At 36.8% G+C, this 27625-nt stretch overlaps 1 protein-coding gene and 1 non-coding gene across 16 annotated transcripts in view; one reads left to right on the top strand and one right to left on the bottom strand.

The window, feature by feature from the left end:
* The window catches only part of ERC1 (ELKS/RAB6-interacting/CAST family member 1), a 730429-nt gene that overhangs the window by 91588 nt on the left and 611216 nt on the right, over positions 1 to 27625 (top strand). For all 15 annotated transcript variants that reach the window (XM_057492538.1, XM_036907416.2, XM_057492541.1 and 12 more), the window contains one exon: positions 23829 to 24245. In XM_057492538.1, the coding sequence (XP_057348521.1) occupies positions 23829 to 24245 (417 nt within the window). The remainder of the gene's footprint in view (positions 1 to 23828; positions 24246 to 27625) is intronic.
* LOC118925038 (U6 spliceosomal RNA) lies at positions 20169 to 20275 on the bottom strand. Its single transcript, XR_005029855.2, has one exon. It is a non-coding gene; the product is annotated as a U6 spliceosomal RNA (small nuclear RNA).

Raw genomic sequence — 27625 nt, 5'->3', positions numbered from 1 at the left:
TTTCTCTGATGACAAGTGATGTGGAGCATCTTTTCATGTGTCTGTTGGCCATCTGAATTTCTTCTTTGGAGAAGTGTCTGTTCAGCTCCTCTGCCCATTTTTTAACTGGATTATTTGCTTTTTGTTTGTTGAGGTGCATGAGCTCTTTATATATTTTGGATGTCAACCCTTTATCGGATCTGTCATTTATGAATATATTCTCCCATACTGTAGGATGCCTTTTTGTTCTATTGATGGTGTCCTTTGCTGTACAGAAGCTTTTCAGCTTGATATAGTCCCACTTGTTCATTTTTGCTTTTGTTTCCCTTGCCCGGGGAGATATGTGCATGAAGAAGTTGCTCATGTTTATGTCCAAGAGATTTTTGCCTATGTTTTTTTTCTAAGAGTTTTATAGTATCATGACTTATATTCAGGTCTTTGATCCATTTCAAATTTATTTTTTGTGTTTGGGGTTAGACAGTGATCCAGTTTCATTCTCTTACATGTAGCTGTTGAGTTTTGCCAGCACCATCTGTTGAAGAGACTGTCATTTCCCCATTGTATGTCCATGGATCCTTTATCATATATTAATTGACCACATATGTTTGGGTTAATAACTGGGGTCTCTATTCTGTTCCACTGGTCTGTAGGTCTGTTCTTGTGCCAGTACCAAATTGTCTTGATTACTGTGGCTTTGTAGTAGAGCTTCAAGTTGGGGAGTGAGATTCCCCCCACTTTATTCTTCCTTCTCAGGATTGCTTTGGCTATTCAGGGTCTTTGGTGTTTCCATGTGAATTTTTGAACTATTTGTTCCAGTTCGTTGAAGAATGCTGTTGGTAATTTGATGGGGATTGCATCAAATCTGTATATTGCTTTGGGCTGGATGGCCATTTTGACTATATTAATTCTTCCTAGTCAAGAGCATGGGATGAGTTTCCATTTGATAGTGTCCTCTTTAATTTCTCTTAAGAGTGTCTTGTAATTTTCAGGGTATAGGTCTGTCACTTCCTTGGTTAAGTTTATTCCTAGGTATTTTATTGTTTTTGATGCAATTGTGAATGGCATTAGTTTCCTGATTTCTCTATTAGTTCATTGTTAGTGTATAGGAAAGTCACAGGTTTCTGTGTATTAATTTTGTGTCCTGCAACTTTGCTGAATTCCGATATTAGTTCTAGTAGTTTCGGAGTGGAGTCTTTAGGGTTTTTATGTACAATATCCTGTCATCTGCAAATAGTGACAGTTTAATCTCTTCTTTACCAATCTGGATTCCTTGCATTTCTTTGCTTTGTCTAATTGCCGTGGCTAAGACCTCCAGTATTATGTTGAATAACAGTGGGGAGAGTGGGCATCCCTGTCTTGTTCCTGATCTCAGAGGAAAAGCTTTAAGCTTCTTACTGTTAAGTATGATGTTGGCTGTGGGTTTATCATATATGGCCTTTATTATGTTGAGGTACTTGCCCTCTATGCCCATTTTGTTGAGCGATTTTATCATGAATGGATGTTGAATTTTGTCGAATGCTTTTTCAGCATCTGTGGAGATGATCATGTGGTTTTTGTCCTTTTTGTTGATGTGGTGGATGATGTTGATGGATTTTCAATGTTGTACCATCCTTGCATCCCTGGGATGAATCCCACTTGGTCATGGTGTATTATCCTCTTGATGTATTTTTGAATTCGGTTTGCTAATATTTTGTTGAGTATTTTTGCATCTACGTTCATCAAGGATATTGGTCTGTAGTTTTCTTTTTTTTTGTGGGGTCTTTGCATGGTTTTGGTATTAGGGTGATGTTGGCTTCATAGAATGAGTTTGGGAGTATTCCCTCCTCTTCCATTTTTTGGAAAACTTTAAGGAGAATGGAAATTATGTCTTCTCTGTATGTCTGATAAAATTCTGAGGTAAATCCATCTGGCCTGGGGGTTTTGTTCTTGGGTAGTGTTTTGATTATCAGTTCAGTTTCTTTGCTGGTAATTGGTTTGTTTAGAATTTCTGTTTCTTCCTTGGTCAGTCTTGGAAGGTTGTATTTTTCTAGGAAGTTGTCCATTTCTTCTAGGTTTTCCAGCTTCTTAGCATATAGGTTTTCGTAGTATTCTCTAATAATTCTTTGTGTTTCAGTGGTGTCTGTCGTGATTGTTCCTTTCTTGTTTCTGATTCTATTGATGTGTGTAGATTCTCTTTTTCTCTTAATAAGTCTGGCTAGAGGCTTATATGTTTTATTTTCTTGATGAATGAGCTCTTGCTTCATTGATTTTTTTCTATTGTTTTATTCTTTTTTATTTATTTCCTCTCTGATCTTTATTATGTCCCTCCTTCTGCTGACTGTAGGCCTTGTTTGTTCTTCTTTTTCCAATTTTGATAATTATGACATTAGACTATTCATTTGGGATTGTTCTTCCTTCTTTAAATATGCCTGGATTGGTATATACTTTCCTCTTAAGACTGCTTTTGCTGCGTCCCACGGAAGTTGGGGCTTTGTGTTGTTGTTGTCATTTGTTTCCATATATTGCTTGATCTCTATTTTGATTTGGTCGTTGATCCATTGATTATTTAGGAGCGTGTTGTTAAGCCTCCATGTGTTTGTGGGCCTTTTTACTTTCTTTGTACAATTTATTTCTAGCTTTATACCTTTGTGGTCTGAAAAGTTGGTTGGTAGAATTTCAGTCTTTTTGAATTTGCTGAGGCTCTTTTTGTGGCTCAGAATGTGGTCTATTCTGGAGAATATTCCATGTGCTCTTGAGAAGAATGTGTAATCTGTTGCTTTTGATGTAGAGTTCTATAGATGTCTATTAGGTCCATCTGTTCTAGTGTGTTGTTCAGTGCCTCTGTGTCCTTACTTATTTTCTGTCTGAGGAATCTATCCTTTGGAGTGAGTGGTGTGTTGAAATCTCCTAAAATGAGTGCATTGCATTCTATTTCTTCCTTTAATTCTGTTAGTATTTGTTTCACATATGCTGGTGCTCCTGTGTTGGGTGCATATATATTTATAATGGTTATATCCTCTTGTTGGATTGAGGATATCCATTATGTATCCCTTTATTATTATATGATAAATGATACCCTTTATCATTATGTAATGTCCTTCTTTATCTCTTGTTCCTTTCTTTGTTTTGAAGTCTATTTTGTCTGATACTAGTACTACAACACCTGCTTTTTTTTCCTTGTCGTTTGCATGAAATATCTTTTTCCATTCCTTGACTTTTAGTCTGTGCATGTCTTTGTGTTTGAGGTGAGTCTCTTGTGAGCAGCATATAGATGGGTCTTGCTTTTTTATCCATTCTGTTACTCTGTGTCTTTTGATTGGTGCATTCTGTCCGTTTACATTTAGGGTGATTATTGAAAGATATGTACTCATTGCCATTGCAGGCTTTAGATTCGTGGTTACCAAAGGTTCAAGGTTAGTTGTTTACTATCATTCTATCTATCTTAACTTGTGTTTCGTTTGACTGCGTTTGTGGGTAATTGATTTTATTTTTGCCTTTACTTAGTATTTGGTTATGCTGTCTTTGCTGTGATTTTATTTTCTCTGGTGACTTCTATTTAGTCTTAGGAGTTCTCCCATCTAGAGTAGTCCCTCTAAAATACCCTGTAGAAGAGGTTTGTGTGAGGCAAATTCCCTCAACTTTTGCTTGTCTGGGAATTGTTCAATCCCTCCTTCATATTTAAATGATAATCGTGCTGGATATAGTATTCTTGGTTCACGGCCCCTCTGTTTCATTGCATTAAATATATCATGCCATTCTCTTCTGGCCTGTAAGGTTTCTGTTGAGAAGTCTGATGATAGCCTGATGGGTTTTCCTTTGTAGGTGACCTTTTTCCTCTCTCTAGCAGCCTTTAAAATTCTGTCCTTGTCCTTGAGCTTTGCCATTTTAATTATTATGTGTCTTGGTTTTGTCCTCTTTCGGTCCCTCCTGTTTGGAGTTCTGAGTACTTCTGTGGTCTGAGCGACTATTTCCTCCCCCAGTTTGGGGAAGTTTTTAGCAATTATTTCTTCAAATACACTTCCTAGCCATTTCTCTCTCTCTTCTTCTTCTGGTTCCCCTGTAATGCATGTATTGTTCCTTTTGCATTGGTCACACAGTTCTCTTAATATTGTTTCATCCTGGAGATCTTTTATCTCTCTCTTCATCAGCTTCTGTGCATTCCTGTTCTCTGGTTTCTAATCCCTCAATGGCCTCTTGCATTTCATCCATTCTGCTTTTCAATCGTTCCAGAGTTTGTTTTATTTATGTATTCTCCCTTCTTAGCTCTTGCATATTTCTCTGAAGATCCATCAGCATGATTATGACCTTAATTTTAAATTCTTTTTCAGAAAGATTGGTTTGGTCTATGTCCCCAGGTTCCTTTTCAGGGGAGACTGTCTTGGGTTAATCTGGTCTTTATCTAATTCTTCTGCCTTTTCGTGGCGATAGAGATAGTTGTGGGTAGTTGGCACGTGTCAGCTGGGAGAACGTCCCTTCTTGCTAGTTTGTGGCCTTCCTCTCCTTGGAGGACAGCAACCTCTAGCGGCCTGTGCTGGGCAGGTGCGTACAGACGGGATCTCTGATTCGCGCCCGGCCACTGTGAAGGAAGACCCGCGCACCGTTGCTAGGGGCATGGCCTCTACCGCTATGGCGGGGCCCCGCTGGAGCGGGAATGGGCGGGAGGCTATTTATCGCTGTGAGGGGACTCAATGCTGAGCTGCCGCTCAGGGGGTTGGGGCACCTGGAGTTCCGTGGGTGCCCAGCTGCTGGGCTAAGTGTCCCAGGATGCCCCCTTCCAGCCCTGGGGTCCCTGTCCCTTTAAGACTTTTAAAAAGCACTCGCTTTTCTTTGTCCCAGGGGTGCCGCCTGTGGGGACCCGCTTGCAGGGTTTACTGTTCCGTTTCCCTAGTATCCAGCACCCCACGCACTGTGTGTCTGCGCTCCGGTGCGGATGGCTAGGGCTGGGTCTTTAGCAGTCCTGGCCTCCCTCTCCCTCCCCGCTCCGACTCCTCTCCTCCTGCCGGGGGTGGGGTGAGGGGCGCTCGGGTCCCGCCGGGCAGCGGCTTGTATCTACCGCTTCGTGAGGCGCTGGGTTCTCGCAGGTGTAGATGAAGCCTGGCTGTTGTTGTCTTGTGTCTTCTGGTCTCTGTTTTCGGAATAGTTGTATTTGTTGTATTTTTTAAAAGTATATATGTTTTTGAGGGGAGATTTGCACTGCTCTACTCACGCCAAATCATTTGACTCAGAAGTGTTTGATTTTAAGAAGTGTTGTGTGAAATAAATGGGTGTTTAGTTTAAATGGCTTAAATAGGTTAAATGGGTTATTTGTAGAAGAGGTGTTCAATTTAAAAGTGTATGTGAAATAGCTTAAATGGAAAGAAATTTTCTTTTAGATAATTTATTTCCTTTTTTGGGGTACCTAGTTCTAAATTCTGGTTAAATATACTCTTTTTTGGGTTTGTCAGATATTGATGTGTTAGTCATGACTGGCCTTTTGACAACATTATATGAATGAAGGTTTGCCTTCTTCAATTGCACTTTGAATTTAAAAACTTGTCATTTTTATGAAAACTTAATAATATTTAGTAGTTAACATTTATATTTTTAAGCCATTTTAGTGAAAGCTAGTACTTTGAATTTTGAATTAACTTAGCAATATGCATTTTATTTTGGCATAAACTAAGCACTTTTTCATCATAACCCATGGTAGAAGATACACATATCCTACAATGATTACATGCTTAAATGATCAAAACTTAAGTTTTCATCGTAAAGCATTTGCTCTGTCTAAGGGAGATGTGCTTAGACATTTTACATTTTATTCTATTACTGAAAAAAATGTTGGTTTTTCAACCATTAATTGATTTTACAACTCACTTTGTAACAGGTCGGCTTGAAAGGTCAATAGTGTCAAAAGTGGGTGTTTCTTCTATCATATGGAGACCACTAGGTTCTATAAGATTTCACTATAGTAAAGCTAGGTTTTGGGGAAAGATTACTCAAAATACATGCAACTTTGTAACTGGAACAGTTGACAGAAATAATAAATGGTATCTTAGGAGATGACTTGTTATAGCCCCAGGATGGCAGGTCATTGTGGCTGGAGGTTGCCTCAGCAGATAATGAAAACTCATAAAAATAATTGAGCCGAAATGCTTGCTCCCAGTGCTGAGACATTGCAGGTGGAGGTGGGCTCTGAGCACAAGGGGAAGTGCAACCTGTCTTGAACTATAGGAAGGAATCCCTGCCTGCAGGTGCTCGTCTTTGATTTTCTTAAAATAGAGCTGAAAGGATCACTTTTCATGCAGTAGTACACTGAGGGTATTTTCCTTCCTGCTGAAGGCTGTACTACTTCTGCTCTTTGTTGTACCTTTTCCTAGGAAAAATGACTTATGAACCAACATAGGTTTGATGTAATGATAGTCCTCTATTTACCATGTGGTGTATGAGCTAATTCATAATATAAAAACACCGTTTATAGCAAAACAGACTATTTTGTCTTCAAAGGAATACACTTTCACTGTATTTCATTTTAGCCACTGTTTTTTAGAGTAATTGCCATAGCTGGTTGTGTCAGCTTGACATTTTGATTTCAAAGATCCCATTGTAGTCTTGTTCCAAATGTCAAACACTGACTTCAGAGTTTCTGAATGATAGGCATAACACTTACTAGTGCTTTGTTAGAGCAAAAGATGATTTTAGTTTCTTCGTTACTGTCTGTGTCTGTAAACTCTGTGTGTATTGCTTAAATGAGAGTTTCTCTCGAGTCTAGAGATTACATTTATATTGCCTAGTGAGCTTTTATATATATCAATTTCAGGTTATTTGCCACCTATGTTTTATGCTTATGTGAACTTTGAATTTGATTAGAACTTTGAAACTGTGTGGGGAAGAGATTTTCTTAGCAGGCACATTTTACATATAGGGCAAATCTCAAGTGAAAACTATTGCTTAATAGCTTTTAAATGTCCCTTGTTAGTGTGTATTTGAAAGGTCAGCAAATTTCTTAGTTTTAGTGTACTAATTCTAAGAAACATTTAGTTTACTTAGTGTTCATGTGGTTGTAACCAAAGTCTCTTGACTGGACACCAACTTCACACCTAAAAGACTGACTTTGGTGTCTGTGGAAAGGTTTATTATGATAAGAAGAATAGGTTTTCAATCTCTATTATTTTACATTTTTAGAAAGCAGACGTGTATTTTAGTAATGTTGCTTCTCCTGGCACAGGATAGATAATATAGTGATTTGTAGAGTTACTTTTATAACATTTTTTTCTCATTACAAATAGTAAATACAAATGGTAGAACATTTTAAGAATGCATTAATGTATGTAGGGTAAAAACCCTCCCCTTGTAATTCCATTTGTCATTCAGGTATACCCAGTTGAGATTATACTTACGTATTTGTGTGTACACACACATACTTTGTATACTTTTTGAAATTTAATATGAGTTGAGCATTTCCCCTGTTAGTAAATATTCTTTAGAAACATGATTTTAAATGGCTATATAAAGTTACCATACGTTTAGCCATTCTTTTATTGTTAAACATTTAGAGTTTTTCAAACTTTTTGTCACTTAATACTGTTATGGTCATCATTGTTAGTACATTTTCTCATTTCTGATTATTTTTCCATTGATAGATTGCTACGAATTTGAATCTGTGGTCAGTGAGGATTAAAGGATTTACAGGAGAGTTTTTTCCACGTAAACTTATGTATTGTTAAAATTTTTAACATATTTATTTGTAATGAGAAAATACTACAAAAATGACTTTACCATTACTATATATGTATTTTTTAATTCATTTTATTATCATTAATCTACAATTACATGAAGAACATTATGGTTACTAGACTCCCCCCTTCAACAAGTCCCCCCCCACAAACCCCATTACAGTCACTGTCCATCAGCATAGTAAGATGCTGTAGACTCACTACTTGTCTTCTCTGTGTTGCACAGCCCTCCGCGAGCCCCCCCACATTATACATGCTAATCCTAAGGCCCCCTTTCTTTTTCCCTGCCTTTATCCCTCCCTCCCCACCCCTCCTGCCAAGTCCCTTTCCCTTCGGTAACCGTTAGTCCATTCTTGGGTTCTGTGATTCTACTGCTGTTTTGTTCCTTCAGTTTTTCTTTGTTCTTATACTCCACATATGAGTGAAATCATTTGGTACTTGTCTTTCTCTGCCTGGCTTATTTCACTGAGCATAATACCCTCTAGCTCGATCCATGTTGTTGCGAATGGTAGGATTTGTTTTTTTCTATGGCTGAGTAATATTCCATTGTGTATATGTACCACATCATCTTTATCCATTCATCTACTGATGGACACTTAAGTTGCTTCCATTTCTTGGCTATTGTAAATAGTGCTGCGATAAACATAGGGGTGCACCTGTCTTTTTCAAACTGGAGTGCTGCATTCTTAGGGTAAATTTGTAGAAGTGGAATTCCTGGGTCAAATGGTATTTCTATCTTGAGCTTTTCGAGGAACCTCCATACTGCTTTCCACAATGGTTGAACTAATTTACATTCCCACCAGCAGTGTAGGAGGGTTCCCCTTTCTCCACAACCTCGCCAACATTTGTTGTTGTTTGTCTTTTGGATGGTGGCGATCCTTACTGGTGTGAGGTGATATCTCATTGTGGTTTTAATTTGCATTTCTCTGATGAAAAGCGATGTGGAACATCTTTTCATGTGTCTGTTGGCCATCTGAATTTCTTCTTTGGAGAAGTGTCTGTTCAGATCCTGTGCCCATTTTTTAATTGGATTATTTGCTTTCTGTTTGTTGGGATGTGTGAGCTCTTTATAGATTTTGGATGTCAACCCTTTATCGGATCTGTCATTTATGAATATATTCTCCCATACTGTAGGATGCCTTTTTGTTCTATTGATGGTGTCCTTTGCTGTACAGAAGCTTTTCAGCTTGATATAGTCCCACTTGTTCATTTTTGCTTTTGTTTCCCTTGTCCAGGGAGATATGTTCATGAAGAAGTTGCTCATGTTTATGTCCAAGAGATTTTTGCCTATGTTTTTTTCTAAGAGTTTTATGGTATCATAACTTACATTCAGGTCTTTGATCCATTTTGAATTTACTTTTGTGTCTGGGGTTGGAAAGTGATCCAGTTTCATTCTCTTACATGTAGCTGTTGAGTTTTGCCAGCACCATCTGTTGAAGAGACTGTCATTTCCCCATTGTATGTCCATGGATCCTTTATCATATATTAATTGACCATAAATGTTTGGGTTAATATCTGGGGTCTCTATTCTGTTCCAATGGTCTGTGGCTCTGTTCTTGTGCCAGTACCAAACTGTCTTGATTACTGTGGCTTTGTAGTAGAACTTGAAGTTGGGGAGCGAGATCCACCCAACTTTATTCTTCCTTCTCAGGATTGCTTTGGTTATTTGGGGTCTTTGGTGTTTCCATATGAATTTTTGAACTATTTGTTCTAATTCGTTGAAGAATGTTGTTGGTAATTTGATAGGGATTGCATGAAATCTGTATATTGCTTTGGCAGGATGGCCATTTTGACGATATTAATTCTTCCTAGCCACGAGCATGGGATGAGTTTCCATTTGTTAGTGTCCTCTTTAATTTCTCTTAAGAGTGTCTTGTAATTTTCATGGTATAGGTCTTTCACTTCCTTGGTTAGGTTTATTCCTAGGTATTTTATTGTTTTTGATGCAATTGTGAATGGAATTGTTTTCCTGATTTCTTTCTATTAGTTCATTGTTAGTGTATAGGAAAGCCACAGATTCCTGTGTGTTAATTTTGTATCCTGCAACCTTGCTGTATTCCGATATCAGTTCTAGTAGTTTTGGAGTGGATTCTTTAGGGTTTTTTATGTACAATATCATGTCACCTGCAAATAGTGACAGTTTGACTTCTTCTTTACCATTTTGGATTCCTTGTATTTCTTTGTTTCTTCTAATTGCTGTGGCTAGGACCTCCAGTACTATGTTGAATAACAGTGGGGAGAGTGGGCATCCCTGCCTTGTTCCTGATCTCAGAGGGAAAGCTTTCAGCTTTTCGCTGTTCAGTATGATGTTAGCTGTGGGTTTATCATATATGGCCTTTATTATGTTGAGGTACCTGCCCTCTATACCCATTTTGTTGAGAGTTTTTATCATGAATAGATGTTGAATTTTGTCGAATGCTTTTTCAGCATCTATGGAGATGATCATGTGGTTTTTGTCCTTCTTTTTATTTATGTGGTGGATGATGTTGATGGATTTTCGAATGTTGTACCATCCTTGCATCCCTGGGGTGAATCCCACTTGGTCGTGGTGTATGATCCTCTTGATGTATTTTTGAATTCGGTTTGCTAATATTTTGTTGAGTATTTTTGCATCTACATTCATCAGGCATATTGGTCTGTAGTTTTCTTTTTGGTGGGGTCTTTGCCTGGTTTTGGTATTAGGGTGATGTTGGCTTCATAGAATGAGTTTGGGAGTATTCCCTTCTCTTCTGTTTTTTGGAAAACTTTAAGGAGAATGTGTATTATATCTTTTCTATATGTCTGATAAAATTCTGAGGTAAATCCATCTGGCCCAGGGGTTTTGTTCCTGGGTAGTTTTTTGATTACTGCTTCAATTTCTTTGCTGGTCATTGGTTTGTTTAACTATTGTGTTTCTTCCTTGGTCAGTCTTGGAAGGTTGTATTTTTCTAGGAAGTTGTTCATTTCTTCTAGGTTTTCCAGTTTCTTAGCATAAAGGTTTTCATAGTAGTCTCTAATAATTCTTTGTATTTCTGTTGGGTCTGTCGTGATGTTTCCTTTCTTGTTTCAGATTCCGTTGATGTGTGTTGATTCTCTTTTTCTCTTAATAAGTCTGGCTAGAGGCTTATGTATTTTGTTTATTTTCTCAAAGGACCAGCTCTTGGTTTCATTGTTTTTTTTCTATTGTTTTATTCTTCTCAATTTCATTTATTTCTTCTCAGATCTTTATTATGTCCCTCCTTCTGCTGACTTTAGGCCTCATTTGTTCTTCTTTTTCCAATTTTGATAATTGTGACGTTAGACTTTGGGTTTGTTCTTCCTTCTTTAAATATGCCTGGATTGCTATATACTTTCCTCTTAAGACTGCTTTCACTGCATCCCACAGAAGTTGGGGCTTTGTGTTGTTGTTGTCATTTTTTTCCATATATATTGCTCGATCTCCTTTTTAATTTGGTTGTTGATCCGTTGACTATTTAGGAGCGTGTTGTTAAGCCTCCTTGTGTTTTGAGCCTTTTTGCTTTCTTTGTATAATTTATTTCTAGTTTTATACCTTCGTGGTCTGAAAAGTTGGTTGGTAGAATTTCAATGTTTTTTATTTTACTGAGGCTCTTTTTGTGGCCTAGTATATGGTGTATTCTGGAGAATGTTCCATGTGCACTTGAGAAGATTGTGTATCCTGTTGCTTTTGGGTGGAGTGTTCTGTAGATGTCTGTTAGGTCCATCTGCTCTACTGTGTTGTTCAGTGCCTCTGTGTCCTTACTTATTTTCTGTCTGGTGGATCTGTCCTTTGGAGTGAGTGGTGTGTTGAAGTCTCCTAAAATGAATGCATTGCATTCTGTTTCCTCCTTTAGTTCTGTTAGTATTTGGTTCACATATGTTGGTGCTCCTGTGTTGGGTGCATATATATTTATAATGGTTATATCCTCTTGTTGGACTGAGCCCTTTATCATTATGTAATGTCCTTCTTTATCTCTTGTTACTTTCATTATTTTGAAGTCTATTTTGTCTGATACTCGTTTCGCAACACCTGCTTTTTTCTCCCTATTGTTTGCATGAAATGTCTTTTTCCGTCCCTTGACTTTTAGTCTGTGCATGTCTTTGGGTTTAAGGTGAGTCTCTTGTAAGCAGCATATAGATGGGTCTTGTTTTTTATCCATTCATTGACTATGTCTTTTGATTGGTTCATTCAGTCCATTTCCATTTAGGGTGATTATCGATAGGTATGTCCTTATTGTCATTTCAGGCTTTAGATTCGTGGTTACCAAAGGTTCCAGGTTACTTTCCTTAATATCTAAGAGTCTAACTTAACTCACTTAGTATGCTATTACAGACACAGTCTAAAGGTTCTTTTCTATTTCTCCTCCTTTTTCTTCCTCCTTCATTCTTTATATATTAGGTATCAAATTCTATACTTTTTGTCTATCCCTTGATTGAGTTTGAGGATAAGCATTACTGTATTTTATCTATCCTGTGTTTGGAGAGAGAAGCATCATTGCTAAAAGATAGTCTTTGTTTCCTAAGGATGACACAATTTTGCTTATAAAATGAAAAAGATGAGTATACTTATTGACACATTGATTTTCAGGAAGATTGGACCACTTTAGTTGATTACCAGCAGTGTATAAGAATGTCTACCTCACCTCTGTCAATAAAATGCTTTAAAGTCTTTACCCTGGAAAAAAAAATCTTTTGCCTCCTTTTTAGGTGAAAAGTATTACCTTTTGTTTTTATTTGCATTTCTTTCTTTACATTTTCCTGTGTTTATTGGCCATTTATATTTTCTCTGCAAATTGTGTATTCCTATTCATTAATTTTTCTTGGGGATAGGAAAGTCTTAGTATTTCATTGACTTACATGTACTCTTTATAGAGTGAGGATGAAGTTCTTTCTGTCACATTGTGTATATATTTTAATATTTTTCATTTGCTCCTTAGTTCTTTTTTTTTTTTTGATGTACATGGTTCTAGATTTCTAAGCAGTAAAATATACCACACTTTTCTTTGTGATTTCTTGCATTTCTTTTTTTTTTGTTGAGAAAGCCCTTCTCTATCTGAATATCTTGATACTTTCTTTTTTTAATTTTCTAATTAATTTGAATTTTGTACTTAATTTGTTAATCTTTCTGAAACTTTTGTAATTTTGTATGAGGAGGAGATATTTATTTCAATGTTTCGCTAATAACTGAAAAGCTTTCTAATAAGCATACTATGTGATGAATGATCATTCCCTTTCCTTTTGGTTTGTGGCATTTCCTTTTTCTTAATTAAATGCTTAATTATTGTAAGGTCTGTTCCATTGATTTTTTGTTATTTTCCCATACTATATTGTATTGGTGGCTGGTTGGACGTTGAAAATCATTTCCTTCAGCTTTGCCATTTTCATCTCCTTATTCTTACGTGCTGCCTGATATTCTTGCCCTGCTCTTACATGCTAGCTGCTTCAGGTCTCAGCTTAAATGTTTCTTCCTTGGAAATACTTTCCCTGATCACCATATCTAAAGTAGGACAGTCTGCCATATTATCCCATTTCTTTAATATCATTAATCACAACTTGTAAATAACATGCTTGGAACTCTGTTTACTGTCTCTTTCATTGGACTGTCAGTTCCATGAGAGTGGGTATCTTGTTTCCCTTGCTTACACTGTATCTCCTGATGTGAAATAAGCATGAAAATATTTTTTGACTTACTGAATAAACTCCTTATGACCTTTAGAAACCCTTTTTCTAATCAAGCACAATGTTTTGTAGACATATGAATTATTTCAGAAATATTTTGATGTATGGCTTATTTCTCTCTATTAAAACCATATCACATTTTCCAGCAAAGTTTTACTTAAGTCATGTACATTTCTCGTTAAGGTTATTTGTAAAGTTTTTTTTCTACTTTGAATGGTATTTTTTTCCATCGTATGTCTTGAGCAATTAAAAAAATACAGTCTCAGACTTAGAGAAAAGATCACAGACAAGGACTTCCTCCTACATAACCCCAATACAGCCATCAAATTTGGAATATTAACATTAATACAGTGCTACCATCTACTCCTTAGACTACGCTCAGATTTCATCAGTATTCCTGATAATGATCTTTATAAAAAAGGTTCAGTTCAGAATCACAGGTTTTATGTCTCTTTCAGTTTAGGAGAATTCCTTCATATTTCTTGACCTTCATGACCTTGGCACTTTCAAAAATATCAGACCAGTAATTTTGTAGACTGTACTTGTCAGCCTTGTCTCATGGTTTCTTTGTGATATATTCAGGTTTTGTGTTATTGGGAAGACTATCACAGAAGTTACGCTTCATTCTTGTTGCATCCTGTCAGGTGGCACGTGACTTTGATTTGTCCCATTACTGAGGATGATGTCTTTGATCATTTGATTAAAGTCATGTCTGTTAGGCTTCTCCATTGTGTAGTTACTCTTTTTTTGTAATTATTAAGTATTTTGTGAAGAGATACTTTGAGACTATATAAACCCCATTCTTCATCAAACTGTCAATTTATTTAAATCTGTATAGACTTACAAATTCCTATTTTTGTCAGTAGGTTGACAAAATAATATAACCATTATTATTTATTTTGATGCTCAGTTTATCCCAGAATTGGCCAGTTGGAGTCCATTCAAGCTTGTTACTATGTCTGTGTGACATGTTCCCATTACTGTGTGGACCCTTTCTTTCTGGTGTAACAGGAGATTCCAGACGTGATCACCTTGTACATTCCATGCCTTCGCCTGGAATTGGCGATTTTTTTTAAGAAGCCTTGGTTCCTTTCAGTGGAAAATATTTAGAAACCAAGATATGAGCTTCAGGTATGCTCATTGCTGTTGCGATTTGCTCCTCCTGGTCCTAGGCGAGATCTGTGTGTTTGTGTGCACAGACACATTTTACATGATACACACATTTATATCATGTATTTATTTATATATTGAAAATTGTGAGTTTACACTAATGCTTTCAGTTCTAACTCATTCTAGTTTTTTTCTTTACTATTCATATTTGTAATTCCCTTTACCTATAGTGAGAAACTTGGCTACTGCTATCCTTAATATATTTCTATATTTTGTCAGTCTCTCTCTGTGTGACAATCTTCTACGACTGCTGAGGCTCTCTCCCCAGTATGCCCGAATCTTATACTACAAACTGTAAAGTTTGTTTTGTCAACCCACACACAAAAAAATTCTAAGTTAAAAATCGTTAACACAATGAGTTTTAACTATATAAGGCCTGAGGTATTATTTTCTCTGAGTGCATAAAGTCCCCTTGCTAAACATATATATCTATATGCTTTTTCTTTCTTTTACAGTGCAGCTATAATGAAAGAACCTAAGGATTTAAAATTATTTGAATAAGCAAATGAAATACTGTTGTAGGTTTTATTAACTCAATTCTCTAACATCATTAGCTTTTCTTTTTTTCAGACATTCCCCCCGCCTAAATGTTTTAATTGTGATTGCTGACTTTGTGCCTAACCCTAATAAACTTCTTTATGCAGATGCCTAAAGGAACATTACTGACATGCTATTACTTCTGCTGTTACATGTTTATTTTCAGTTTTGTGTTTATTTTGTGTTTCTTACTGTCTCGTCTTTGAGGGTTAATTGCACTTGGATTAGTGTCATTACTACCATTGAAGCACCATAGGCCTTATTTTTGTTTGCTTAAAGTTGCAGCTGCATGAACAGTGAAGAAAAGAGGGAAGCTGCATTAAAATTGCATAGGGCTTTCTTTTTCATGAAAAATAAAGTTGGTTAATATGTTCAGTTTACTTGTAGTTTTCTTTTTGATAGGCCTTTCTGAAGGAAAATGCTAAGTAGAGCATCAAAAAATCTCACCAGCCTTTTCTTATTGAAATTAGTACCTTTAAAATTTTCTTTCAAAATCCTTTTCTTATGGTATTGATTTTTTTAAATTAGTTAGTTTTCATGTCACCATTGTCTCTAGTCCTCTTTGAGGTAATTAACCTATATACTTTCAGTTTAGTCTTTGACCAGTTGCTTCTGTGGTGCAGCTGAAAATCCTAAGAGACGCTTTGCTTGAAAGTCAGTGTCACAGATATCCTAATACTTCGTCTTAAAATGGGTCAAAGGTTTTACAGAACCGTGCAGGTTTTGGGCCCCAGACACTGTCTGTCATTTTTATATAGGATATGATCAAATATGTACTATGTAATATACATTTCTAACTACAATTTTTAAATAATGTTTATACTCTTAAATAATAAGTTAGTTCTCTTAAATAATAGTATTTATTTATTTATTTGGTTTAACAAGTTTTTTTGGAATCATTAATATACAGTAACATGAGCAACACTGTGGTTACTAGATTCCCCCCATTATCAAGTCCCCACCACGGTCACTGTCCATCAGCGTAGTAAGATGCTATAGGATCACTACTTGACTTCTCTGTGCTACACTGCCTTCCCCCTGCTCCCCCCACTACATTATGTGTGCTAATCATAATTCCCCCTTTTCCCCTTATCCTTCCCATCCCACACATCCTTCCCAGTCCCTTTCCCTTTGGTAACTGTTAGTCCATTTTTGGGTTCTGTGAGTCTGTTGCTGTTTTGTTTCTTCAGTTTCTTCTTTGTTGTTATACTCCACAGATGAGTGAAATCATTTGATACTTGTCTTTCTCCTGGTGTATTTCACTGAGCATAATACCCTCTAGCTCCATCCATGTTGTTGCAAATGGTAGGATTTGTTTTCTTCTTATGGCTGAATAATATTCCATCGTGTATATGTACCACATCTTCTTTATCCATTTATCTACTGATGGACACTTAGGTTGCTTCCATTTCTTGGCTATTGTAAATAGTGCTGCCGATAAACATAGGGGTGCACATGTCTTTTTCAAACTGGAGTGCTGCATTCTTAGGGAAAATTCCTAGGAGTGGAATTCCTGGGTCAAATGGTATTTCTATTTTGAGTTTTTTGAGGAACCTCCATACTGCTTTCCACAAAGGTTGAACTAATTTATATTCCCACCAGCAGTGTAGGAGGGTTCCCCTTTCTCCACATCCTTGCCAACATTTGTTGTTGTTTGTCTTTTAGATGGTGGCCATCCTAACTGGTGTGAGGTGCTATCTCATTGTTGTTCTAATTTGCATTTCTCTGATGATTAGCGATGTGGAGCACTTTTCATGTGCATGTTGGCCATCTGAATTTCTTCTTTGGAGAAGTGTCTGTTCAGATCCTCTATCCATTTTTTAATTGGGTTATTTGCCCTTAGTTTGTTGAGGTGCATGAACTCTTTGTATATTTTGGATGTCAACCACTTATTGGATATGTCATTTATGAATATATTCTCGCATACTGTAGGATGCCTTTTGATTCTACTGACAGTGTCCTTTCCTGTACAGAAGCTTTTTAGTTTGATATAGTCCCACTTGTTCATTTTTGCTTTTGTTTCCCTTGTCTCTGGAGGTATGTTCATGAAAAAGTTGTCATGTTTATATTCAAGAGAGTTTGCCTATATTTTCTTCTAAGAGTTTTATGGTTTCATGACTTACATTCAGGTCTTTGATCCATTTTGAGTTTACTTCTGTGTGTAGAGATAGACAGCAATCCAGTTTCATTCTCCTACATGTAGCTGTCCAGTTTTGCCAGCACCATCTGTTGAAGAGGCTGTCATTTCCCCATTGTATATCCATGGCTCCTTTATCATATATTAATTGACCATATATTCTTGGGTTAATATCTGGACTCTCTATTCTGTTCCACTGGTCTATGGGTCTGTTCTTGTGGCAGTACCAAATTGTCTTGATTGCTGTGGCGTTGTAGTAGAGCTTGAAGTTGGAAAGCAAGATTCCCCCTGCTTTATTCTTCCTTCTTAGGACTGCTTTGGCTATTCGGGATCCTTTGTGGTTCCATATGAATTTTAGAACTATTTGTTTCAGTTTGTTGAAGAATGCTGTCGGTATTTTGACAGGGATTCCATTGAATCTGTAGATGGCTTTAAGCAGGATGGCCATTTTAAGAATATTAATTCTTCCAACCCAACAGCATGGGATGAATTTCCATTTATTAGTTTCCTCCTTAATTTCTCTTAAGAGTGTCTTGTAATTTTCAGGGTATAGGTCTTTCACTTCCTGGGTTAAGTTTATTCCTAGGTATTTTATTCTTTTTGATGCAATTGTGAATGGAATTGTTTTCCTGATTTCTCTTTCTGCTAGTTCATTGTTAGTGTATAGAAAAGCAACAGATTTCTGTGTATTAATTTTGTATCCTGCAACTTTGCTGAATTCAGATATTAGTTCTAGTAGTTTTGGAGTGGATTGTTTAGGGTTTGTTATGTACAATATTACATCATCTGCAAGTAGTGACAGTTTGACTTCTTTCTTATCAATCTGGATGCCTTGTAATTTTTTTTTTTGTCTGATTGCCATGGCTAGGACCGCCAGTACTATGCTGAATAAAAGGGGGGAGAGTGGGCATCCTTGACTTGTTCCTAATCTTAGGGGAAAAGCTTTCAGCTTCTTGCTGTTAAGTATAATGTTTGCTGTGGGTTTTGTCACATATGGCCTTTATTATGTTGAGGTACTTGCCCTCTATACCCATTTTGTTGAGACTTTTTATCATGAATGAATGTTGAGTTTTGTCAAATGCTTTTTCCGCATCTATGTAAATGATCATGTTGTTTTTGTCCTTTTTTGGGTGTGGTGATGATGTTGATAGATTTTTGAATGTTGTACCATACTTGCATACCTGGCATGAATCCCCCTTGGTCATGGCCTATGATCCTTTTGATGTATTTTTGAATTTGGTTTACTAATATTTTATTGAGTATTTTTGCATCTACATTCATCAGGGATACTGATGTGTAGTTTTCTTTTTTTGTGGTGTCTTTGCCTGGTTTTGGTATTAGAGTGATGCTGGCTTTATAGAATGAGTTTGGAAGTATTCCCTCCTCTTCTACTTTTTGGAAACCTTTAATGACGATGGGTATTAGGTCCTCTCTAAATATCTGATAAAATTCAGCAGTGAATCCATCTGGTCTGGCAGTTTTGTTCTTGGGTAGTTTTTGATTACCAATGAATTTCATTGCTGGTAATTGGTCTGTATAGATTTTCCATTTCCTCTTTGGTCAGTCTTGGAAGGTTGTATTTTTCTAGAAAGTTGTCCATTTCTTCTAGGTTATCCAGTTTTTTAGCTATAATTTTTAATAGTATTCCCTAATAATTCTTTGTATTTCAGTGGTGTCCACAGTGATTTTTCCGTTCTCATTTCTGATTCTGTTTATGTGTGTAACTCTCTTTTTTTTCTTGAGATAAGTCTGGCTAGGGATTTATCTATTTTGTTTATTTTCTTGAAGAACCAGCTCCTGCTTTCATTGATTCTTTCTATTGCTTTATTCTTCTTGATTGTATTTATTTCTGCTCTAATCTCTGTTATGTTCCTGCATCTACTGACTTTGGGCCTCATTTGTTCTTCCTCTTTTGGTTTCATTAATTGTGAGTTTAGACTGTTCATTTGGGATTGTTCTTTCCTAAGGTAGGCCTGTGCACGATCCTTGCTGTGTCCCACAGATGTTGCAGTGTTGAATACTGTTTTCTGTTGTCTCCGTATATTGCTGCTTGATCTCTGTTTTTATTTGGTCATTGATCCATTGGTTATTTGGGAATATGTTGTGAAGCCTCCATGTGTTTGTGGGATTTTTTGTTTTCTTTCCATTTTTAATTTTTAGTTTCATAACTTTGTGGTCTGGGAAGTTGGTTAGTACAATTTCAATCTTTCTGAATTTACTGAAGCTCTTTTTGTGGCTAGCATGTGATCTATTCTTGAAAATGTTCCATGTGTACATGAGAAGAATGTGTATTCTGCTTTTGGGTGTAGAGTTTTGTAGATGTCTGTTAGGTCCAACTGTTCTAATGTCTTATTCAGTGCCTCTGTCTCCTTACTTATTTTCTGTCTGGTTGATCTGTCCTTTGGAGTGAGTGGAGTGTTGAAGTCTCCGAGAATGAATGTATTGTATTCTATTTCCCCTTTTAATTCTGTTAGTATTTGTTTCACATATGTAGGTGCTCCTGTGTTGGATGCATAGATATTTTTAATGGTTATATCTTTTGGTTGGATTGACCCCTTTATCATTATGTAATGTCTTTCTTTGTCTTGTGACTTTCTTTGTTTTGAAGTCTATATTTTGTCTGATACAAGTACTGCAACTCCTGCTTTTTTCTCCCTATTCTTCGCATGAAATATCTTTTTCCGTCCCTTCACTTTTAGTCTATGTATGTCTTTGGGTTTAAAGTGAGCCTCTTGTAGGCACCATATAGATGGTTTGTTTTTCTTTCCATTCAGTGACTCTGTATTTCTTGATTGGTGCATTCAGACTGCTTACATTTAGGGTGATTATCGATAGGTATGTACTTATTGCCATCACAGGTTTTTGATTCATGGTTACCAAAGGTTCAAGGTTAACTTCCTTACTATCTACGAGTCTAATTTAACTCACTTAGTATGCTATTACAAACAGAATATAAATGTTTTTTTCTCCTCCTTTTTCTTCCTCCTCCATTTTGTTTTTTTATGGAATGCTTCATGAATTTGTGTGTCATCCTTGTGCAGGAGACATGCTAATCTTCTATGTATCTTGTCAATTTTAGTATATGTGGTGCCGAAGCTAGCACTCCTCCTTCATTCTTTATATATTAGGTTGCATATTCTGTACTGTTTGTCTGTTCCCTTAATTGACTTTGGGGGTAGTTGATTTAATTTTGCATTTGTTTAGTAATTAACTATTCTACTTTCTTTACTGTAATTTTATTACCTCTGGTGACAGCTATTAAACCTTAGGAACACTTCCATCTATAGCAGTCCCCCTCCAAAATACTGTGTAGAGATGGTTTGTTGGAGGTAAATTTTCTCCAATTTTGCACATCTGGAAATTGTTTAATCCCTCCTTCAAATTTTAATAATAATCTTGCCGGATAAAGTATTCTTAGTTTTAGGCCTTTCTGCTTCATTGCATTATATATATCATGCCACTCCCTTCTGGCCTGTAAGGTTTCTGCTGAGAAGTCTGATCATATCCTGATGGGATTTCCTTTGTATGTGATCTTATTTCTCTCTCTGGCTGCTTTTAATAGTTTATGTTTATCATTGATCTTTGCCATTGTAAGTATTATGTGTCTTGCTGTTGTCTTCTTTGGGTCCCTTCTGTTGGGAGATCTGTGCACCACCATGGCCTGAGAGACTATCTCCTTCCCCAGATTGGAGAAGTTTTAACAAATTACGTCCTCAGAGACACTTTCTATGCCTTTTTCTCTCTCTTCTTCTTCTGTTACCCTTTTAATGTGAATATTGTTGCATTTGGATTGATCACACAGTTGTCTCAATATTCTTTCATTCTTAGAGATCGCTTTTTTCTCTCTTTGCGTCAGCTTCTATGTATTACTCTTCTCTAATTTTTATTTCATTTACTCTCTCTTCTACTACACTTAATCTGCTTTGAAATCCCTCCATTTTATGTTGCATTTCAAACGTGAAATTTCTGAATGATTGAATCTCCATCCTAAATTTGTCCTTGAGTTCTTGAATGTTTTTCTCTACCTCCATGAGCATGTTTATGATTTTTATTTTGAACTCTATTTCAGGAAGATTGTTGAGTTCAGTGTCATTTGGCCCTTTTTCTGGGGTTTATGAGATTTTGGTCTGAACTAGATTCGTTTTTCATTTCATATTTGTATGTGGTGCCTGCTACTGCCCAGGAGATCTTCTCTTTGGAGCTGCTCAGCCCTTGGAGCAATGTCGGGGTTGTAGGGGACCAGTGTTGGTGCCTGGGGGGAGGAAAGAGCTGTTTCCTGCTTCCCAGCTCTTCTGCTTGTCTCCATTGCTGGAACCAGTGGGCCGAGCACACATGTATAAGCCTCTATGCTTTGTGTTTGTAGCTGTTGTAGGCGGGGTCTTCCCCCTGGCTGGCCTGATGCCTGGGTAGATTTTGCTGGTTTTTGAGCTCGTGCGGGTTGGCTGGAAGAAAGGTGTGGCAGGCAGCGTATCAGGGTGGGGGGCCTTGGAGCTGCATAGCCTGCTAGGGTGCTGAAGTGCCTGAAGATCATGAAAGTTCCCAAAATTCTGCTCAGAGTGCTCCCTGACAATTTTGTCTACCTGTCCTTTCTCCTGAGTAGTAAGCTCTGTGTCATCCTTTGCCTCTTTAGCAGCCCTTTTGCTGTTTTAAAGTCTCTAAGACTGCCCGACTTTCTTTTGTCCCAGAGCAGCCAGATATGGGTCCCTGTTTTCCACAAGCAGTGGGAATCTCAGTCTCTCCAGGTATTCTGCCTTTCTTAGCTTTCCAATCCCACTCATCGCCAGGCCACCATGTAGTGTAGTTTTGTGGTTCTAGAGCAGATCTCTGGAGCAAGGTGTTCAGCAGTTTGAGGCCTGCACTCCCTCCCCACTTAGTTTCTGTCTCCTGCGGGTGAGCTTGAGTGGGGGAAGGGCTTGGGTCCCACTTTGTCCAGCTTTGGTATGTTACCCTGTTCCTTGAGGTCTCTTCTTTTCTCTAGGTGTATGTAGTCTGGCGCAGTCTTCTTTCATGTTGCTCTTTCGCAATTAGTTGTATTAACTATATTTTCGTATTATATGCAGTTTTTGGAGGAGTTCTCTGTCTCACCTCTCACACTGCCATCTTTAATCCCAATATCATCTTAGACTTTTCTCTGTTTGTATGTACTCTTAAAGAAATCAGAATTGATATCATCCTATACTTTTTAACACTTACTGTATTGTTACCATAGTTATCATCAGTAAATATGAACGTAACATTGTCATTTTTTATTGATGCATAGTGTTAAACCATGTGGATATTTCTAATTTTCTTGACTCATTGCCTATTTAATATCCATTTAGGTTGTTTCTAATTTTGTCACTATTATAAACATTTATCATTGTACATACATCTTTTACACACTTACATGCATATGTCTTTGTACACTTGCCAGATCATTTCCTTGAGATATTTACTACACTGCTTTTTTACTATCTGCCATAATTTTAAAGAATGTATATTTTAAAGTATCCATCACAAAGATTTCCGTGATATTATTAACTCTGTGAAAAAATGATGCAGCTATTTAGATCCTCATGTTAAATATAAGGTATCTGAAACTGCAAAACTACGTAGTTTGCTAGTGTCAGAGCTGGAACTAAAACCCATGTCTTCTACTTGTGGGTTTGTTTTCTTCGCACTGTGCTACACTGTCAGTCCTTGAATACCTGGCATTCAAAGAGTGATTTTTATTGTTGCTTCTGTATTTCTAAAGATATGATTCTTGATTGAGTATCCTTTTAGATTCTTTATACAATGTGCTGGAATTTAGCCATTCAGATTAAAGGCTCATAAACCTTCAGTAGGAATACAGGCTAAAGATATACTCTCTTAAACATATTAGTAGTTTATCTGCATTAACATTTTCATTTAATTACTCACCTATATTGTTACTGTCCCCCGTATAGAAAACTCACCATAGTCTTAGTTTTTTCTTTTTTTAAGCTTCAAGTTATGTTACTACTTTTGGGTAGGACTAGTTGTAGTGGTTTGGGAGAATTGCTTTGATTTGAACGCCAGCTCTCTCAGTACTGTGTGATATTGTGCAAGTTACTTAAATCTCTCTAAGTCTAGTGTCGTCATCCACAAAATCTAAATAGTAGTACATATGTCATAGTGAGGAGCCAATTAATTAGCACAAAGAAAGTGCTTGACACAATGTGGCATGTAGAAACTACTCCTTAAATGTTAGCATTTATTTTTTAGTGAGCAAATTTAATTGTGAAATAAAGTCATTGCATGTTTTGACGTCCTCTGTATTTTTAGTGACATTTTTTGTTTGATGTGTTTGTATTCCTCTGGATTTCCCATCTCTATTTCCCCTCCCTTCCCCTTTGGTTCTATATAATAACTTCTCTTAATTTTGAACTGTCTATTTTGTCATGGCTTATGCAAAGTGAGGAGTTGCCATACTTATTTCCTATTGAGAATAAACACAAGTTAAATTATTGACATTTACAGATTATCTCAGTCATTTTTTGAGACAGTGTGAAGTAGATTAACATTAATGTTAACTTGCCAAGTGTAGAATTCTGAGAGCTGGGGCATCTACTGTCTGACTTGCTGCAGTCTGCTCTGTATTTGCTTCTTGAGGAGGAAAGCTGATTCAGGATTTTCTTTTTTTGTTTTGGTTCTAGCACATGCAGATGACAATCCAGGCTCTTCAGGATGAATTGCGGATCCAAAGGGACCTGAATCAGCTGTTTCAGCAAGATAGTAGCAGTAGGACTGGTGAGCTTGGTGTGGCAGAGCTGACGGAGGAGAATTTTCAGAGGCTACATACTGAGCATGAACGGCAGGCCAAAGAGCTGTTCCTTCTTCGAAAGACTCTAGAGGAAATGGAGCTGCGTATTGAGACTCAGAAGCAAACCCTAAATGCTCGAGATGAGTCCATCAAAAAACTTCTGGAGATGTTACAGAGCAAAGGACTGCCTGCTAAGGCTACTGAGGAAGACAATGAGAGAACGAGACGACTGGCAGAGGCAGAAATGCACGTCCACCACCTAGAAAGTCTCCTGGAGCAGAAGGAGAAAGAAAACAGTATGTTGAGAGAGGTGAGTGAACGCTGGTTCAGTTGTTAGGACTTCCTTTTTTTTTCTGATTAGTCAGCATCTTGGCTTAGATAAATTTAAATGCTCTACTGAAAAGGAATTTCTTCTTTGGTATTTAAGTGTGTCACTGATTTCCATTCTGTCTTGTATGAGATGACATTGACTGGTATGTTTACAGGCTTGATAACTTTCTGGATTCCCCTGTCACCTCCCAACCCCCGTCTGGTTTCTATAGACTCATTTTGTTGCTAAAGGAGCATAGAATTTTCTTGGTTTGTTACTCATCTCTTGATTTGTTCTTAGAGAAACATGCAGCAAAACCAGACTGAGAATAGCTGAAACTATTGCTCAGTTTAAAAATATTAATAACAGAAAGTAAGCAGTTACCTTAATTTAAGTGTTGAGATGGTGAATTCTTTTCCTACATATATATATATATAACAGTAACAATGTTATACATAGCAGTAATAGTAGTATAACTTCATTCGGGGACCTTATTCCAATGTGTGTAAGTATGTGGGAGGGGCATCTTCTCATAATTTAAAACCAAGCAATTCTCGAACACCAGCAGGAAATTCTGATGCTATCAGCTTGAGACAGCACCAGATTTCAAGGTTAAGGGCTCTGTCCTGCAGGACTGCCCTTTACCCCAGGTCCCAGGCGCTGGTCACAAGCTCAGGCAGTTAACCTGTGCTTTGGACCTAATGGCTACAGATTGGAGGTTCCCACGACCTCCTCCTTTGGTTTAAATTGCTAGAGCAGCTCTCAAAACTCAGGAAAACACATAGGTTTACCAGTTTAATAAAGGATACTGTAAAGGATACAAGTTAAAAGCCAGATGAAGAGAGACATAGGGCAAGGTCCCAAATAAAGGAGCTTCTATCCTTGCAGAACTTGGGGCCTGCCTTGGTTGGCACATGGAGGCGTTCTGGTTCCCCAAGCATAGAAGCTCTCTCCAACTGAGAAGCAGGATCCAAGAGAGCAGAGAGTGATGAGTTCTTCTCTGGGGTTTTTCTAAGGGATTTATTGCATAGTCAGGATTGATTAAATTATTGGCCATTGGCTGATTCAGCCTCCAGCACCCCCACCCCCCACCCCATTGGTTGGGGGGGGGTCCAAAATTCTTTCATTAACATGACAAAACAGCAGTTTCACCTTTAAGACTGCAGCATTTTCAGGAACTGTGAATGAAGACCAAATGTACATGGGAAATAGGTATTTCTTATAACTCGTGCTTATAAAGTCCTTGGCAGCTGTAATGGATGTTTACCCTGTGGTTTCTGTGGAAACTCGCCTTACTGTAAAAGAGGTGATCAAAAGCATTTGCTGCCATGGAAGCACAGTGAGAAAGAATGATACAGAGGCGCACAGTCACTTGTTTTTAGAGAGGAAACTCAAGACTTTAAGTGACCACTGTGACTATTGATGATTTTTCACTTTCCTAGGTAAGACTTTAAAGAAAGCATAAATGAATTCATCTTACTTTGAATTTAAAAAAATTTGCACTGTAATTCTTTATATGTGGTCAGAGATTTCAGATAACTTTCACATTTAGAAAGGGAAAAAATCTCAGAACTGTGTTGTGCCGATCTGAATAATTCATTTTTAAATGAAATATGAAAAAGTTAAAAAAATGGGATACCCCTAAAGTAGCAAAATAGCAACTTTAAGAGAGTACTTCTAAATTGGAAGTTTTTCCATAATTTCTCCTTTTGTAAAAAATCTGAAATATTTATTTACAGTGAGGGCAGTTTTATTTTTGTAGGAGATGTTTAATGTTTTTTAGAAATACAATTTTATTACACAGTAAATCCGTTATAGTTTACTGCAGTAAAGTTAGAAAATAGCAAAACCTTAAAACCCAAGGTGTCATTACCTAGTGATAACTGTTGTTTTGTTACGTATATGTTTATTATGTGTTCAGTCTTCCATTGTGTATTTTTTTCTCTTAAAAAGACTCATCAGTATTGTCTAATAACTTTTTGTGACGAAGGAAATATTCTGTGTATGCCCCTTATGTGGTTGCCATAAGCTACATGTGACTATTGATCAGTTGAAATGCAGCTAGTGTAAGGGAACTGAATTTTAAATTCTATTTAAATGTTACTAATCTATAATTAAATTAATGAAATTTGAATTTAAGCATCTACATGCAGCTAGTGGCTACTGTAGGAACACAGCTATGCATAATGGCATGTCACCTGCTCTTCTTTGTGATTTGTCTTGGTCATCTTTTTTTTTTTTAACCAGTACCTGTAGTTTTGTAATTCCAAATACATTTATAAAGTTCTACTGCATTTATTTGAATATCTCTTACTGTTGAAAATTTAGATCACTCAATTTTTCGGTATTATAAAACTATGCTGCCCTGAATATTCTTAACCATATGTTATGTTAATTTTTTCTTTAGTATGAATTCCAGAAATGAATTTGCTCCGAGACTGTGTACATTTTCAAAACTTTGAGTAATCTCATCTTCCAGAGTGATTTGACAAGTTTATCCTGTGTTCCGATTAATTACATATACAAACTAGAGGATGAATTACATATAGTCAGACCTTATAATTGTGTTGTTAAGATTAATCTGCAGCAATGTGCATGTTATGCTCTTCAAATTACCAGACTGTATGTTCTAGAAAGTTTTCTATCACCTACTATGTTAGAGGCAGATCCTGAGTTCCTTTCAGTTTGCTTTGAAAACTTTATATTTTAATGAGCCAACCCAGAGCCTGGCCATAGACACTGTTAGAGAAGTAATAATTTCAGCTAACATGCAACATAAAAACCATACCAACATCATGATGAACTGTGAATATTAAAAGTTCTATTTACTACTTCTATTCTGAATATTTCAACCTATGCCCATTTATTTTTGAGTTTTGGAGTTAATGAGTAGGGAATAGTTACAGGTTGTGAAAAGCAGAGTAATTCTGGCAGAGAACAATCAATATGGTGAATTTGGAAAAGTGGTAGTAAAAAAAAGTGGTAGTAAAGACTGATTTTCAAATAAACTAGACAGATATCAAATCTCACCTATGTACATTATGTGGAAAGAAATCTAGGTCTTGCCAATCACACCAACACACAGTTCCAGTTGTTATTGGTAATGTAGCATCATCATAAAGGAAACACAGTCATATGAATTGAAATTATTTATGACCAAGTGTGAATGGTTGCTTCAGAAACAGATGTTTAGAATACTTATTCCTTTCTGTTTCTCTTACTTACCTTCAAGACTTAGCTCAAATTTCAGTTCTGTGCAGTTTTCCTTGTGCAAGCTCTATACATAGATGTAGACGAACCAATGAAGGTGTACTTACATGTATGTTTCTTCATTTACTTACATTTTTGCATCAAGAATATATGTTTTTTTACCTTTATTT

This window comes from Manis pentadactyla, chromosome 14 (genome assembly GCF_030020395.1).
Source record: "Manis pentadactyla isolate mManPen7 chromosome 14, mManPen7.hap1, whole genome shotgun sequence".
Taxonomy (NCBI): domain Eukaryota; kingdom Metazoa; phylum Chordata; class Mammalia; order Pholidota; family Manidae; genus Manis; species Manis pentadactyla.
The sequence above is the reverse complement of the archived record's forward strand: the minus strand, read 5'-3'. Positions and strand labels throughout refer to the sequence as shown.